The 17,255-nt window shown below is 39.8% G+C and overlaps 3 protein-coding genes across 5 annotated transcripts in view; all 3 read left to right on the top strand.

The window, feature by feature from the left end:
• Positions 1-3,693: 3,693 nt before the first annotated feature.
• Positions 3,694-8,539, top strand: LOC5516394 (vesicle-associated membrane protein 4). The gene is made up of 6 exons (XM_001636409.3): positions 3,694-4,043; positions 6,221-6,264; positions 6,796-6,953; positions 7,348-7,427; positions 7,757-7,808; positions 7,878-8,539. The coding sequence occupies exons 1-6, from the start codon at positions 3,981-3,983 to the stop codon at positions 7,910-7,912; spliced, it is 432 nt and encodes a 143-aa protein (XP_001636459.1). The 5' UTR covers positions 3,694-3,980; the 3' UTR covers positions 7,913-8,539.
• A 3,480-nt stretch (positions 8,540-12,019) lies between these two features.
• LOC116620683 (uncharacterized skeletal organic matrix protein 5) lies at positions 12,020-15,411 on the top strand. The gene is made up of 3 exons (XM_048733678.1): positions 12,020-13,015; positions 13,893-14,039; positions 14,850-15,411. The coding sequence occupies exons 1-3, from the start codon at positions 12,950-12,952 to the stop codon at positions 15,255-15,257; spliced, it is 621 nt and encodes a 206-aa protein (XP_048589635.1). The 5' UTR covers positions 12,020-12,949; the 3' UTR covers positions 15,258-15,411.
• Positions 15,412-15,971: 560 nt separating this feature from the next.
• LOC116620692 (protein ARV1) overlaps positions 15,972-17,255 on the top strand; it is a 28,170-nt gene continuing 26,886 nt past the window's right edge. For all 3 annotated transcript variants that reach the window (XM_032386299.2, XM_048733673.1, XM_032386298.2), the window contains exons 1-2: positions 15,972-16,176; positions 16,309-16,428. In XM_032386299.2, coding sequence (XP_032242190.2) covers positions 16,078-16,176; positions 16,309-16,428 — 219 coding nt within the window. In that variant the 5' untranslated portion in view covers positions 15,972-16,077. The remainder of the gene's footprint in view (positions 16,177-16,308; positions 16,429-17,255) is intronic.

Below are 17,255 nucleotides of genomic sequence, written 5' to 3'. Positions count from 1 at the left end.
CTAGTGCACACTACATAACGACATGGGCGCGCACACTATGTTTAGCCCGACATAACGACATGGACATAATGACATAAAAGAAAAAAACTGTTTTTTTCTCTTATGTCGTTATGTCCATGTCGTTATGACAAAGATAAGAGTGCGCCGCGCGCCCATGTCGGTATGTCGCTAGTGTGCACTAGGCTAGGGGGGGGGGGGGGGTTGACACCCCTCCCATGATGCACTTCGTCAAAGCATATTATCATACGCCGCGCGTCGTGATTGGCGCGCAGATGATCTTAGTCATAAAAGCGGTAAGAGCAAGACGGAATAGCTCCGAGGCATTCCGAGGGAGAAACTAGCTTGACTGTCGCCGAATGCCTCGACAATGAAAATTCAAGATTTAAATTTGAAAACGGATGTTTTATTTGCCTTTCAAATCCACGGGCCTTCATTACTCAATCCCGGACGATTTAACGATTTAATTTAAATACCTATGCCTTTTATACTGTATTTTCATTTTTCTTGGTAAAGATTGCACTGATGGTCGAGAGAAATTTGTTTCCTACAGCTAAAATGACTACAAAATAACGAACTTTTAAAATTGCGTGCGCGCGCGCCGGGAATGGCGTCATTTCCGATTGCCCGTAAAGCGCGCGCAGACAGATTGAAAAATAAAATACACCTATAATAACCTCATTTTCTAGCCAAAGTTGGCAAAATATTCTTCGACCTCAAGGCTTAGTTGTAGTTAATTAATTATTCTTCTGGCAAATCCTCATTAAATCTGTGCTCGATATGTCAAAAGCTAAGACAACCGGTGCGTGCAAAACCCCAGTAAAACAAGAAGGACAGCAAGATGACGTGATCAAATTTCAGAGACCACTTCCGGGGCGTAGCCAGGGGGTGGCCAAGGGGGCCCGTGCCCCCCTTCTAGCAGCCAAAAATACAGTAAATATATGAGACATCTAAAACACAGGTGAAAATGCCTTAAAAGGGCCTTTTGGGGCCCCTTCTGTTAAAAATCCTGGCTACGCCGCTGCACTTGATTCAAGTAGTTTATCTTCAAGGCCAAAATTCGCCCCTTAGGAGTGAGGTAGTTTAGAGGTAGACCCCGATTTATAGTTTACTAGAGGCCTGATAAATCGAACTAGCTAAAGTATTAGGGTGGAAAGTCCTTAGAATACGAAATATTTGTCTTACAGAAATGTACACAAACAAGACGGCGGGCAATGTTTCGGAGTCTTAGTTTGCATCCCCAAACTCACAACCCAAATCTACTCACCATTATTACATAATGTATGAAAAAACACACACATGAGCTTGCTTGTGACTCCAACTTTAATTCCTTAGGTTTCATTTTACTTATTTTACGCATTTAATAAGGATAATTTGAAATTTTCTTCGATGCATTTTGACGGATTTTTCCCGCGAATTTCGCAAGTTTTAGCTGCGTACTTAGAAAATCACGCGCAAGTGCTCATGGACAGGGTGTCAAACCCCCCTAAGCACTAGGCATTGGTTGATTTAGATCCACGACGCCGACAAGAAGACGCCGCCTTGCGCATGCTCGATTGCGCGCGCACGCTTTTCTTGCCGGCGTCGCGTCCTGTTCAGGACGGCATGAAACACCTTAGTGGGGGAAACGGCGAAGATCAGCCTTTCTTCAACATCTAATGTCCTTGTAAGGTTTATCAATTCCCTATTTGCTTGGTGTGATTTAAAGACACTACAGGAAATAGATATTGAAGGCCAACAAATTCATACCCTAGGAAAATATATTAAGAAAGTACTATATTAAAGTTATGTAACATTTTGGAGAATCCAGGCACAGTTAAATCAAAATAGTGGAAAGCTACGCACTTATTGCAAGATCAAGACAAATTTTAAACTAGAAAAATATTTATCAGAAGCTAATGTTAGACGCCGACAATCTATGACTAGATTGCGTGTCTCGGCACACAAACTAGCAATTGAAACAGGCCGCTATAAAAATTTACCACTGTATATCATGCGACTATGTCAATGATATACGTCGAGTATTTTTTAATGATCTATTTGCAATCAATAACTCTTTCAAACTGTTAAGGCCAAAAGACCTTTTTTTGTATATTATGAGCTTAACAGATGACTCCATTACGAGCCTAGTCCAGAAATTTTGTGATGATGTAATTAAATATTATGAATAGAGGATAGGCATATAAGCCAACCTACTTTGTATATTATCCTAATATACCTGTATTGGTATTTATTGGAATAAAGTTATTATTATCATTATCATTATCATTATCATTTCATTATCATTATCATTATCATTATCATTATCATTATCATTATCATTATCATTTCATGCTTTTTCACGTCCTCTCCAGGACGGGACGCCGGCAAAAGTTAGCGTGCGCGCGCAATCGAACGTCGTGGATCTAAATCATGACGTTGGTCGCGCGCGCAAGTGACGTGAGGCTGCACGCGCAAAATTGCAGTTAGGATCGAGGAAGAAAGAATATTTTTTATCCATCATCCGTCGGGTTTGTGTGTTTACCAATAGAATTGCAAGCTTAAATTCAAAGTTGTAGTTAGGGTTGGATTCATATAATAGAAGACAGCAACAAAAGTCAAAGTACCTAAAAGGCCTGGCTAAACATTCAAACATGTTTATCAAACATTGAAATCGAACGCTCGCGCGAGCATGTTTGGCGAAGTGGCTAAACACAAAAACATTTTCATGAAACGTGAGCGCTCGCACTTTTTCGGTTATGATTACGCGTGAGATCAAAGTGGCGCCATGAGAATTTCGAGCGGTGATTGGATCTAAATCACCCTAATACCAGAATGTGGGGAAATTGATTGCCCCTACTTATGAGTCCCTGATTAAACTTAGTTTAATACGTATTCTGGACTCCTGGTTTGTACATGCCAATTAACTGCCCCCAAACCGAGACTTCATGAACCAAGAAGTCTGATTTGACACTTGGTCAAATTATATCAAATGGACAACACCCAAAGAAATCAGTGCCCCCTTTTTAAAATCCACACACTTTCGACGCCCCCCCCTCTTGGACCTCGGAAATTTCTTGAGGCCCCCCACAGTATCCTCACGCCCCCCCCCCCCCCCCCCCCTTCGGGGTAATAAATGAATTTTTCCTAAGCTTACAAGTTTGTAATGAACGTCCCTCTCTAATAAACGCCCCCCTCTATTAAACGCCCCTCCCCTCCCACGCTCTAGGAATTCTGGAAAGTTTAATTAGTAATCTAATTGCATTCTTGCTCAATCAACACTTGTTCAATGTCAAGTTCAAAATGAGGGTACCGCTCTCTAACGTTTCTGATCTTATTGCTTAGAATGTCAGCAATTTTCTTTCGTTTTGTCCTCGCAGTGTAGCCTCCAGGAATAACAAGGCCTACTTCTCGTTTCTGTTTACCGCATACTTGCACCGTTAAATCATTGCATTTGTCGCACGGTAAACGCTTGCTACGCAGGCTATAATTTAAAGAGATCCTCGCTGAGACTAAAACGCCTCCTATCTAATGAACGCCCCACCCCCCCCCCCCCCCCCCCCCCCCCCCCCCCCAGACCATCGAAATTTAATAAGCGACCCGGGTGTTTATTAGGTCACTTACGGTACGAATGTATCAATGTGAAAAAATCTATACCACCTATGGGTTTCCTGTGTCGCATCCCAGTCCCCAGCCTTCATTCGTTAGGAACGCCTGATAGATTTTGATATTAGTATTTCTCAAACGTAACGATAACCTGTTACCTATTTGTCACTTTATTCGACGTTTGATTTTTCTTAACAATGTTCGTTTGATAGTTTTGGTAACTATATCGAGCAGTTATTCTCTTTATACGCAAAAACATGAATTTAATCTTATGAAAGCCACAAGTTAAGTAAGATTTCTTCCGTTATGGATCTGGTTTGAGGAAGGGAACAAGCTCGGTTGTCTAGTTTTTTATCCCCATTAATTTAGGTTTTTTATTAGTCAATAATCTCTTTAATATGCCGCCCAAGTTCAGTCGTACATCTGGGGATGACTTCTCCAATGCTCGAGCTTCAGAACGGGTAAGTTTATCACTCTTTGTGTGGTGTTTTTTTTTTCTTCTGTGATTGTCATTAGTCTCGACGACACTATTTTACTTACTTACATTCTATTTCGCTGCTACATACAAGCAGGGTGTTTTCAATTTTGGTTTTCATCACAGGCAGCCCAAGGCTATTGTCAGTGGTTTATAAAGGAATATATGGGGGAATTCAGCTTGCAAAAAAATACTTTATCGTGAAAATAAAACTTTAGACTATGTAATATTGTGTTTGAGTCTTCCTTTATTTCAATTTTGCCGATAGAATGTCAGTAAAGCGAGTTTGAAACCCGCCACCAAGTGTGTTTCTTACTGTATATAAATATATTATAGGCTGGGGACTCATCGGCTAACAACCATCACACAACTACTTCGAGGCCCGGTAAAACTCGCAAAAATCGACCAGCCACCGATGCAGCACCAAAACACTTTGAAAATATATCCTAGCTTTCAATTGAACCGAGTCTCATGTCACCGATTTGTGAAATTCACTATTTTTTTACACTTTTTCTGGCCGACTGTCGAATTCACCATCTGTGCTAACAGATTGTGTGCACTTTCTGACCGAGGGGCTCTAGGAACAAGTCACTGCTAGGAAATTCAAACTTCGAGGAGTCGATGGCGTGACAATGGGCCCCCACAATTTTTGGCACTTTTTTTTCTGCGATGCGCGCGATACTTTCCATGATTGTATAAAGCAAGAAATGTCTTGATCTCTTTACGCAAAAGGCCAAACAGGCAACAAGAAGATATAACAAGGGTTATTACACGATTGACACGGTTTCCATTGTTTTCTGTAGGGCTGTAGGGATGAATGGAATTGCCCATTATAAATTATTATACACATAAGAATATATATATTAAATACATTATAATTATACACATAAGATGTGTATAGATGCGTGCGGATTGCCTTGTTCTTTCTCAACAAATACAGAATACTTTGAACTCAGTTAGTCAGTTGAAAATTTGCTGGGTTATCTGAATAAATTAAGAACTTTCGGACATTTAGTCCATTGAGTACCTTTCCTGTCTGTCAGGCAAATAGCACCTGCCATTTCTATAAGTGTCAATTAATAGTGTTGTGTGTAATAGTGCTGATACAAGAAAAACAGTAGAAAAACCATCAAACATATTTAAATGTTAATCTTTTGAATGGGTCTTCTCTGAGAACCAACAATATAACCATTAAAGAGTACCACCTTCAGGTTCCCCCCTCCCTCTCCCGCTATGGTTTACTAATCTCAAAACATGTAGTATTGCTAACAACTTTTTAGGGGCGATCTTAAATAGCTCCTAACTACCAATCATAATAAGATTCGTAAAGGAACTCCAATTGGAAAACAATAGCCTGGTGTAGCTGTCAGGTTTCTAGGCTTTTGAGATTCTCATTCAGGAATTTTCCTCGCTATTTTCAGGCTGTCAGGTATGTAGTGTTTTGACAATCGCTTCAGTGAGGTTTCTTGTTATGGTGTGCCCAGCCTTTGCGAATAGCTCTAAATAACAAATGCTTCGTGCATCAGAATCACCTTAGAATCACCCTAGCTAGTATGTGGGCATGTGTTCCCGGCTCTTGGGCATCTAGACACTTTGTTTACAATCAGGACTGTTTCTTTTATTTTTAATAGTCAAGCCCATTGAGCCTGGTCAATACCATTGTTGAATAAGAGGTTTGAATGGCAATCATCAAATGAAAAACAAACAAAAAAACCACCCAGCACGTTGAATGAGAGGTTTGAATGACAATCATCAAATGAAAAAAAACAAAACAAAAATAAACACCCAGCACGTAGCAGTGAAATCGGCTGTAATTGTAAGTTTATGAAAGGAAGTTTATTTTACTTATTTTTTTTTGTATGTTATTGTTCTCAAGGAGTCCTTCATAATAGTTTTCCTTTTAAAGGCATCTGCTAGAGATCCTCTGATAAGACTTCCCTAAGCCTGATATCTTTATAAATGCAATCTGACACCTGATATTTATTTTTTGTGATATTTACTTTCCAAAAGCTAAAATATGGCCATACATCTTGTTGTGGATGAATTTTTACTTCAAATCATTCATAAAGCTGTATTTGATCCTTAGCTTTCTAAACCATTGCTTTGCCTTATAACTTTTGCTCATATAGATGAGCATTAACACACCTAAATCATGTATTCTAGGCTTCTCTTTTGAATCTGGATGATTCTGACGACGGTACAAACATGTAAGTACTGTTTGGTTGTTAGTTAATCCATCGAAATTTTTATCATCGAATTTTTTAGCAGTCAAAATTGTGTCTCAGGTATTTTTTAGGGGGTATCTGAGAGAAAATGGGATATTCTTTTAGAAATGGTTTACTGGGGTATTTTTGTAGGGTAGCAATTTTTGGTGTGAAGGTATTATTTAGTTTTTTTTCGATTTTTTGGACGAGCATCCCTATCACTTTTACCCTGAAGAACCCGCCCCCAGGGGAATTAATATTGATATTACAGCAGTTACTACTTAGGAAAAAGGGCTGCAACATGGTGAAGCCATTCTTGGCTATCCTAAATGCTTTGTCCCAGGTTAGCCCCATGTCTTGCAGCTCATCCTGAACCATTCTTCCAAAAGATGTTCTGCGTCATTCCGGCTTTCTCTCCCCAATAGGGACTCACTAAAATAATATTATTATTGTATTTATGTTACAAATATTGCATTAATATTGTATGTGGCGAATCTCTGTAGCACTGACATATTGTTCTATGTCAATAACTAGATTTGCTGCCCCAGCTGGCAGCACAAACAAACCACCAAGTGACAACAATATATCTCGTGTTAAGAATGAAATAAAAGGTGTTGTGGATGTGATGCAAACAAATATTGCCAAAGTACTGGATAGGGGAGCAAAACTTGATGATCTTCAAGATAAATCAGGTATGCATTCCTGCCAACTCTCCCACACTAGGCGGGAGTCTCAGATTTTGGACCTCTTCTCCCACTCTCTCCTGCATGGACCACCAAATATCCCACCTTTTAGTGTTCTGAAACATTCCTCTCTTTGAAAAAGTCACTTTGCCTTTGTCACATGACCATGCACTGTTCAAAAAACACTTTGGATCCAGGATGGGGGGAGGGGGGTTGGGGCACTGGGCAAACTGCTTTATTCGAATGCTGCTTGTAAAAAAGGGTATTCCTCAAGACGAGATTTTCTGGGGTTTGCACTTATGGGTATGAGACATGAACAAGGTTTCGTTATTATTGATGTTTAGTTCATCCTTTTGCTACTCAAGGTCGTGATATATGAATTTTTTTTTTCTATTTCTTGTAGAAAACTTAGACATGAATGCATTTCAGTTTCGCTCTGGATCCAGGAAACTGCAAAGAAAGCTATGGTGGCAAAACTGCAGGGTAGGATGAGATATGTCTTTAATAAGATTCGGGCACCCCGCTGGCCAGATTAGTATCCACTTTCATTGGCGGATCAAGGGTGTTGGTCTAAAATTTTAAGCCCCATTTAAAGAAACACTCTCCTATCCCCCATTACCCCCCTCCCCCACCTTTCTAACTAGTGCCCCCCCCCAACTAGTGCCTAACTAGTGCCCCCCCCCCCCAACTAGTGCCTTCTAGAAATCCTGACCTTTTCCTTTTTCATTCAAAGATTCTTGTGTTTTAATAGATAAATTATATTTATTCATTTCAGTGCAATCACTAATCTGTTTCTATCTTCTTTATTTCAGCTGAAAATAGTATTTGCCATCATACTGATTATTATCCTCATTGCAATAATTGGTGAGAAAATTAGTTGATTTACATTTTTATTAAGGTTTAATCTATATTTACATCTTTGTTTTATTGCAGTTCCAGTCATTATGAAGAATAAGAAGAAAACATAAAGTACAAAAATCTATATTATACAGCCATAAAAGAAACAGTAATAAAAAACAGGCATTTTCTTATAAATCAGCTAAACAGTTAAGTAATGCTCTGTGTAAGAACTAGGCAACCTAACAGCACATGTACGCGTGTATGTCAAAAATGCCTTTGTTGATATTCCAAATTCGATTGGTCAAGACAAAAAATTTCAACATAAGTTACACTTGAAACTAAATGCTGCCTAACGTTTTTGAATATTTGTGTTTTAGGGTTTATTAGTATGTGTAATATGGCTTATTAGACAAATCTAACGAGGGGAACCTTGTGAACCCTGTGTGATTGTTTCAAAACAGAAAATCTCTGATGAGATATATTAGGGAGCACATTCATGTAATTTCCTCAAAATCTCACTATATTATTCTATATCTTGTGCCTGTTTGTTTAGTACAAAAAATAACCTACGTGGGGAAAGCTTTTAGCCTCAAGACAATGGGACTTTGCCTAAGTCTTGCATGGTAGAGGAAATGAGAAACCGAGAAGCTGAGAAAAGGGCAGCATTTTTTTTTTTTTTTTTTTTTTTTTTGCCAAATTCATTATAAAACAATGCATTTACTATAACTCAATGAATTAAAGAGCGGATAGCCCCTGCTTCCCTCATTTGCTAATGCCAGTTATAGGGACATAAGTATTTATGAACATTGCTGTTGTTTTATAATTATATTTTGACCATTTGCCAACAATAAAATTTTATTTAAGGTAGTGGTACCTATTATCGGACACTCAAAAAATTGCAAATATCTCAAACAATAGAAAAACACGCCGAAAAATAACCCACCGAGTCGAAAAAACAACATTCAGAAAACATGCATCCGAAGCTTTTTACGAGTGTTTATTGTTTCGCAAAACTACAATTAATTTTCTCTTACGCACCGCAAAATGGCGATTGAAATCCTCTCTTAGACTTGAATACGCGAGGACGAAAAGAAGCCGTAAAAAAGTCCAAGATTTACCGATCGTGATGAAAGTCGCTCGGCGAATCCGCCATTTTGTTGTTGATCTCCCAGGATGCTTTTTGGCCTCTGTTTCCGTAGACACTTCGGGATAGCTCGAACTTTTCGTACCTAACCTCGGTGCCCTATTATCGGACAGTCGAGGAATCATCGAACGATTCAACGTAAATTTGAGCGGTCGATGAGCAAATGCACATTTCGCCGTGCAGTTTGTCACGCGCGCGATGCATGTGTTTTGAATCGCTTGCTACGGAGAAGAAAGAGTCTCAAACTAAAAACTATCGTGAGTTTTGCAAAGTACATATGTCAACAATTATTGTCTGCAGCAATTATTTTAATGAAAATGAAGCATGATTTCCCGTTGTTTTTTTTAGAATAAATCTACTGTCCGATAATAGGGCTAGGGTGTCCGATAATAGGGCTAGGTATCCGATAATAGGGCTTCACAACACGTCTTACAAACGATTGTTTTCTCCCAAATTAAACCATCGAATTTTTGTTAAATTGTTTTAATTATTATGTTAAATAGTCAGTGATTTCTAGCTGTAAAACCTAAGACTCAATTGTGTTTTGTACGCGAGATATTTTAGCGTAAATCTAAAGTGTCCGATAATAGGTACTATTACCTTAAAGTGTGTCCTTTATCTCCGAGTAGCTGTTATTAACCCAAGCAGTGGGCGATCTCTTGCAATAAAAAAATAAAAAAAATAAAATTTATTCATTTGAAAACATCACTTTAAGCCCAAGTAGAAGCATTTCTCATTATTATCTTTTTTTTGTCTTCACCCTTAAAGTAAACAGGATTTAAATGTTTGTGCACACAACAGTGAGTGGCTTCTTAAATGTTTAATTAATTGTACAAAAAGAGTAGTGATATTCTCCGGGCGATAAAAAAGTTTTTTTTTTACCTGACAAGATTGACTGTTGGTAAAATTATAATTTCCACGTTTAAAACACATGTAGTTAGTATTACTAACTCTAGTCGCCGGACGGGAGTTGCGTGACGGCTCAACCATGGCACTAACTCTTCTGGATGTGCGCGTTTTATTTTTTATCTTGTGTTTGGCTGAAAAAGCGTCCCAGGAAAACTGCCCTGCTAATGGTAGCTCCGATCAAGGCGTAGCCTTGTTGGGGTATACGTTTGAGTCGTTTGTCTCGCATGGCTTATGGGACTGTTTTCGGGAATGCCTTGAAGAATACCAATGCTGGAGTATTAACTTTCATTTGGAGTCTCGCCTCTGTGATCTCAACAGTGAAACTAAGGAAAGGCAGCCATCGAGATGCGTAAAGAGAGAGCTTTCCGTATATATCAACAACAGAGAAGGTGAGGAAAGACTAAAAGTGGCACGCTTTTCAACTTCAGGGAGACTAAGGTGTTATTTGTTTTCTTGATCGTTTACAATATATCGTACATTCACGTATTTCTAAAAACGTCATCGCAAATTCCAATTATGAATTGGAAGCTCTTTTATCGAAAGATACCATGAGAATTAGTGATAGAGGAAATTATTAATATAACGATTGAATTCATTATAATTTATTCCCAAACATGGGTCGGACTTAGAGCTGCTATTAACCATTCCCTGATTACAACGTTTTTTTAAATGGCCTTTTAGCACAAGATTAAAAATAGACTCCTTTAAAAATCCCCTTTTTCGGAATTTTTTAGGTTCTCCGATTATTTCTTGCCTTAAAAATATTATACATTCGTATAGTTTTATAGCAAATGTCATTGTACAAGAAAGATATTAGTGTAATAGTTACTTTATGTTTGTAGTTTCTGCAAAATGTTTTTTTTATTCAGCGAAATTCAGATGGCCCGATATTGATTTCTCAAGGTGCTATCATTATATGGTCATCATTGTACTTTTCACCCGTGGTAGCACGGGTGGCCGAGTGTGTTAGCGCGTCGGCCTCTCACCGCTGTGGCCAAGGTTCGAATCCTGGCTCAAACTGGGGATTTTTCCGGGTTCCTGCCTTGGTTCGAATTTGTGTCACAAGTGAGTTGAAGTTATTCTCCCGTGTTTCCAGTCTTCTCGGATAAGGACACTAAACCGGAGGTCCCGTCTCTTCAAGCTGCACTACATTAACCTGAACCGAAGGGACGTAAAAGAACCACTGGGGACGCAATAAACCCTCTGGCAGTGACCACCCCCAGTGACAGTGCTTACAATGCTTACTAACAATACACTCAAGTGTCCCCCAATTAGTAGGGGTCTTATCCCCGGCTAGAGGTTGTTTATGACACTTTAATAAAAAGTTTCTATCTTTCTAAAAAAGTTTCTATTCTATAAAAAGTTTCTTCTTTTCTATCTTATTCGTGGAATGAATGTCACAAATTTGTGTACAATGAAATGTTTGTGCACTTTCAAAAGTAAGAAATCTTTGAAGCCATTGAGTAATTTGGTAAATAAGAAAAGATAAACAGAGGGGCATTTTATTTGAATACAAAGTAAATATCAATCCTTTTTTCACTTAAGATGAGTCAGCTCGATTATTAATGTGTGTTCAGTGATTGTGGACCGTCCTTTGAGACTGACACTAAAGTAATGATAGACCGGTTTGACCAAGCTTTATAAGCAAAAATACAAATTGTCTTTCATTTTGAGGGAATTATGCCCCTTTTTCTGTTTGAACAGAAGTCATCACATTGGCAGGGTGGGTCGGACCCCTCGGACGAAAAGTTGGTTCTTACTTGGACGTAAGCGCAAGCGGAACGCTCGTAGCTTTCCGACTCTAACTAGAACAGAGCGAGACAACGCAACTGCTTGATTTTCTTGCGCTTGTGTTTGACCGATTCTCACTTGTGTTCCGATTCTGTTTGCGCTTAGGTCCTAGTGAGAACCAACCTTTAAACAAAAAAATTTTGCGTTCAGAAGCGATTTTTGAATAACTATTGCGGTCTGTAGCACAAAACAGAGAAGCGGTGCGATCGTGTAAAGATTTGCGGAGTCGAGAAGGAAACCGACTCCTTACGACACGCGAGTATTGGATAGACCTTGAGGGGAACAGAACGCTTCAGAAAGTCTACTGCGACATGGAAACCGGTATCGGTGAGTGAATTGATTTCCGCTCCGACCCTTCGTTCATTAGTTATGCGCTCCGGGACCAGCAGTCTTTGCGGTCGCTCCATGAGGGTCACTGACTCCCCTTGTCCTTCGAGCTTGCTAAAAGAACTGATCTCGTTAACTCCCTATTGCCAAAAATCACTTTCTGGCTTAAATCACTCAAACTGACGGAATCACATTTGTTGCTTTTTGATTGGCCATCGCTTTGCAGAGAGTAGTGGCCAATCAGGGCCGTAGCAGGGGATGGGGCACTGGGGGGACCATTAGGGGCGTGGCTGTGCCCCCCATTGTTTTCTTACTGTTTCTGTATCGTGCCCCCCCCCCCCCCCCAATAATTCGAGGCCTGTTACGGCTATGCCAATGAAAACGCTTCAATGATTTTGAATGACGGAAGACAGAAGGCGGTCGCAGAATATTGAAAGCTACAGTGATGAATGATTTTAAGCCACTCTTTTGTCACTGTAGACTGTTAAAAATATAAGGGTCTTTGATATTTGACTGAAGCTATTCTAGTTACTCGCTCGCTTGTGGATTGCGAAATGAACTCTTCGTGCAGCTCGGTATTGGCACAGGAGGGTTAAATGGCGGTATGGCCTTTTACATGACTCAATTTTGATGTGTCAACAAACAATAAGGATCTTAATAAAATAAAGAGAGGTTTCTTTGAAAATAAAAAGCCTTGTGTGTAGTGTAGGATAGATTGGGTTATCTGTATAATTTAACTTTCAGATGCACAGGGCAGTTGTGAGAATCTCACCAGGTATGTTCTTCAAAATGAATTCTTTTATTTTCTATAAAAGAGATAATATTCTAATACAGTTTGATATTTCGTCGACGACATTTCTCTGGTTTTACGTGACCGGGAATCGTAATCGTTTGAAAACTGTACCAGATATTTTTCAACGGCTTGTCTTGCAGCAATGTGGATGGGGCGTATATTCTGGATATTAATGGTAACCGCGTCGAGGCCTGGTGCCAAATGACGAAACTAATAGGTTGTGATCCGGGCAAGTGGACTCTGGCCGTGAAGGTTGACGGGAAAAAGGTAGTAATCATCTCCTTTAATTGTAAACATTTTCGCACAACGAAAAAAAAAGATAAAATAAAATAAAAAACGCCAAACCGAATGGACACAAAACAGAATACGATTAGGTCAAAACTCACACAAAAATAATGGTGTACAGCTGTGGTTAGGGCTGTGACGTCACCCAGTATATCCTGTCCTTTGCTCTTCCCTGCCTCTATGATAACTTCGTATTTAGGTTCTAAATAAAATATGAAGGGAGGGAGTGAAATAACTTGCAGAATTTTCTCTTGTTCCGGGTTAAAATTCAAATTCATGTGGCAGTTGAGCGGGAAAACGTTGCTTTTTCCCGCCTAATTAATTAGCCCCGAACCAAGCACTTGTCGCCTGCCCGGGCGTGTGTCTGCGGCGAGATTAGTTCAAAGTGAGCAGGTGAGCTGTCAATCAATCATGTCTCATACCAACATCACAACATTGGCCGTAACTAGGCAGGTTTTCGAACAATGGAATCGAGCGTTGTTTCACTCCCTTCATATTTTATATAGAACCTAAATACAAAGTTAAATTCGGAGAGGGCTCGGGCTTGTCACGAACACTAAAGAGACTATGGTTACACAGTTCAAATGTTTCAAGACTTGAAAACAACGATTGCTAGGGTTTTTAGACAAGAGAAATAGAAATATAACAAGAGGCAACTAAAAAGGATTTCGCTAACTCAGAAGGCAGGAGACATTTTGGATTATAACGTTACAAATATTTTATTCGCGCGCTGAGTTCAATATTCAACATAAATTGGGGATTCATTTTATAAAGAAATCGCTGACAAAGTATCCTAATTCCCGTGATATAGCGTGTTGATAGCACACGGTTTTCTTTATATCCTTTTCTTTATATCTAGACAACCTTTCTGTACGACTCCGCTTACTGGTATAACCAAAAGGGTTATAACTACGAAGGGGGTAAAGCACTTGATGATGGGCAGGAGACGAAGCTCCCCACGTTTTGGGACACGCCCATGAGACACGTGTGCATGGGCATGAGGAATGTAAGTATGAGTATGTCAATCAGCCTACCAATGATCTATTTGACACTTTCAATTGGTCAAGTCAGTACAGGGTTCTTGGTCAATCTCGTTTATGTACTCTCGCACGTTTAGGGCACTCCGGATCTCTACGTTTCTCTTTTGTGGTGGTAGGGGCGGTGGTGGGGATGGTGAAGGGGAGAGCTATCGGGAATGGCTAGAACTGGTGAACTAGGGGACTTACATACGAGAGGGGGGGATTTCTAATCGTACCCTCATGATAAGAGGCGGACCATTAGAAAAGTGAAGGGGGGGTGGGTAAGAAACAAAAAAAAATAATACACGATGAAAAGCCTGGAAAAAATACATGCACGTCTTTGAGACGAGAAGAAAAAAACATGCACGACTGATAGCTTCTCACCCCCCCCCCCCCCCCCACCCCACCCTCTTCACTTTTCTTATGGTCCGTCCCTAACTACCAGGTTTATTACCTTGCTTGCTTGGTCAAATCTTTTCCTTACTAATCCTATAAAGTCCTTAGACCCAGGCCTCCAAGAGATTGACCGAGCGGGTTTGAAGGTCACCCAAATATTGATATATTACCTTTGACCTGTAGGTAAATAAAATAGTCTTTTCTGCTTGTTTTGAATTCGACTTACGAATATTTTCAAGATTTTGTATGTTAAATCCTGACATAATTGCATAATGCTCAAAGCCAGAGAGAACCAGAAGCCCCCACTCCCTTCCTTCTCCTTCACCAAGAAGTGGAGTTGTCATTTTTAGAGAATCATACCAAAATCAGGCTGTCATATGTAGCTTTTTATTTTTCTTTAGTCACCAGGAACACCCTGGAGATGGGTGCAGATTAATGTGGGCTTGACGACTACCCTCGCCTCGGTGTTCTCCACCAACAAGCTTCACACAACCAGCATCCCCCGATCGATATGGCTCGGGATGATTGGACCACCCTCGGGAACATTGCAGAGCAACTGTAACCGCCAGGGGTTCAATGCGAAGTGCGACAATTTAACGGCCCGGGCGAGGATTGGGATTGTTGCGAATAATGAAGTGCCTTGTGATACTTGTGACTCATTCATAGGAATTGGCACAAGTCTTCACTTTTCGCAAGCACTTAATTTTTCAAGTGGAAACGAGTGTAGTCATGGGTGTACGGATGCCACCGGAAAGTGGATGTTTGAGCGCTATCAGAGCACATTCGGGGTTATTCTGATAAAGTTATGATCTCTTTTTTAGCATTTCATCTTTCCAGTGCAACGTGTAGACGTGAGCTCCCTGTGTCTCGCTATAGCCGCACTTTTGTCTTGGTCTCCACGCTTATCGCGTGATTGAAAATGGAATAGGAAGTAATAAAAAGTACATTAAATGTTGAAAAAGATTTTCCACAAGCGCTACTTCCTTTCAAGAGAGGGCGCCCGAATGGTCCCCCGAAATTTCGATGTGCTCGCAGTTTTCGGCTAATGCTCGCATGCTCGCGCAATTTTTTCCGCCTAAAAATGCTCGTCTCGCATAAAAAACGGGGTGCTCGCAAGTGCTCGCAAAAGACCATTCGGGGGCCCTCGAGAAACACTCACCCACCCCCCCCCCCCCCCCGCCCCCAAAGAAAAATAAATAAACAAAAATAAAAAAATAAAGAAGTAAATATAAATAAAAAACAGCTCCACCTGTGGTATTTACTTATTCGAAACAAAATAGTTTCATCAGTAAGATTCCAGCTTTTATAAGAACTGCAACTTTCATAAGAACTCAACCGAAAAATATTTTTCTACCACAAAACTTCCCTTTTCTTTAGCCTGCGTAGCATTTCTGTGGAGTTTCAGCAGGAATAGAGAGCGCGCTCGAAACTCTACAGAAACGCTTGCTAAGCTTTATTGCTACGCAAGGCTACCTTTCACCTTTTCTTTTGCTCCCCATCATGCCCAGTCCTCACTCTGTCCTTTTATAGAAACGCCTGGTTGTTTTCTGTTTTGTGCTCCTAAAAATATGGAGAATAGTTAGCTTTTACAACATCTAGGAACCTCTGCTTTGAGTCGACGAAAACAAAATGAGGAGTGGAAAAGTGTGCGTAGAATGCGGAGAGAATACAGCGTCAAACAAACTCTTTAGAAAGTTTCAGGGAGGCGCAGTTCGCTTGCTGTTTTGTGTAAGTGTAACACGGTTGTCCAAAATATCCAATTTCCAAACAGCTTTGATAAACCGTACCCGATATAACCATTTCTTATTCTTTGCTTTTCAAATCCCTGTATAAACTTAAGTTGTTTCATTCTTTGTCTAGGAACACTGCTCGAAGGTTATGGATAAATATCTCGAATTTGATCCAGTCCTTGTGTTCTTGGATGTTCTTCTTCTTAAACCACAAGCATTCCGACATGTCCTGATGAACTTACAGCCTCAGGTACAGCAATGACTCCTATACTTGTTTGTTCACAGCACCATATCTGTCAACCCAACTTGGACAGAAATCTGTGAAATCGGGTGAAATACAGTAAATATGTGAAAGACCCAAGAGAGCCAATGCAGGTGAATACAGATAATGTATGAACATTCTCACAAAAATTAGGCATGTGATGAGGTCCAAAATCTTGCGACACCCACCTAATGTGGGTGTGTTGACAGCTGTGCTTCACTCTACTTTTTATTTACTTTTTCAAGTCACAGTCTTTTTTTATGAAATTAATAATCAACCAGAACAGGATCTGTCACCTTGTGACGATAATAAATGTACCTTATAATAATATTAATAATAATAATAATAATAATAATAATAATAATAATAATAATAATAATAATAATAATAATAATAATAATAATAATAATAATAATAATAATAATAATAATAGTTTATTACGACACTCTCGCAGACAAAAGTCTGAATTACAGTGAATTGTCATGCACGCCACTACTTTACACAATATTACTGAAATCGCATACTAACAAAATTATTAAACCTGTCTGTATTTCCTTGAAACCTATCGGTACGCATGTAGCCAGACCGGAGTGAGTAGCTATGGTTGACTTCTGTAGCTTTAGGAATGATATAGTTTAGAGGAGGCGATATCTTCGCTTTGGTGACAAAACTCTCACAGAGGCTATCACGGCAAGCAGATAAGGACATGAGCCCTGCATTGGTAAGAGCCGTGCAATAATCAGTATGCGTGAAAATAACGCGCATCGCTCTCCTTTGCACCACTTCCAGCAAATCTGATAGGAAAACTGGTAGAC

This window comes from Nematostella vectensis, chromosome 10, assembly GCF_932526225.1.
Source record: "Nematostella vectensis chromosome 10, jaNemVect1.1, whole genome shotgun sequence".
In the NCBI taxonomy this organism is placed as follows: Eukaryota; Metazoa; Cnidaria; class Anthozoa; order Actiniaria; family Edwardsiidae; genus Nematostella; species Nematostella vectensis.
Note: the sequence above shows the minus strand (reverse complement) of the source record. Positions and strands in the feature narration are given on the sequence as shown.

Excerpts from the sequence above, each read along its gene's own strand:
- LOC5516394 (XM_001636409.3), top strand. The coding sequence starts at position 3,981 with ATGCCGCCCAAGTTCAGTCGTACATCTGGGGATGACTTCTCCAATGCT. Across the intron at positions 4,044-6,220 it reads ATGCTCGAGCTTCAGAACGG|GCTTCTCTTTTGAATCTGGA; the intron begins GTAAGTTTATCA and ends CATGTATTCTAG. Across the intron at positions 7,428-7,756 it reads TATGGTGGCAAAACTGCAGG|CTGAAAATAGTATTTGCCAT; the intron begins GTAGGATGAGAT and ends TCTTTATTTCAG.
- LOC116620683 (XM_048733678.1), top strand. The coding sequence starts at position 12,950 with ATGACGAAACTAATAGGTTGTGATCCGGGCAAGTGGACTCTGGCCGTG. Across the intron at positions 13,016-13,892 it reads TGAAGGTTGACGGGAAAAAG|ACAACCTTTCTGTACGACTC; the intron begins GTAGTAATCATC and ends CTTTATATCTAG. Across the intron at positions 14,040-14,849 it reads TGTGCATGGGCATGAGGAAT|TCACCAGGAACACCCTGGAG; the intron begins GTAAGTATGAGT and ends ATTTTTCTTTAG.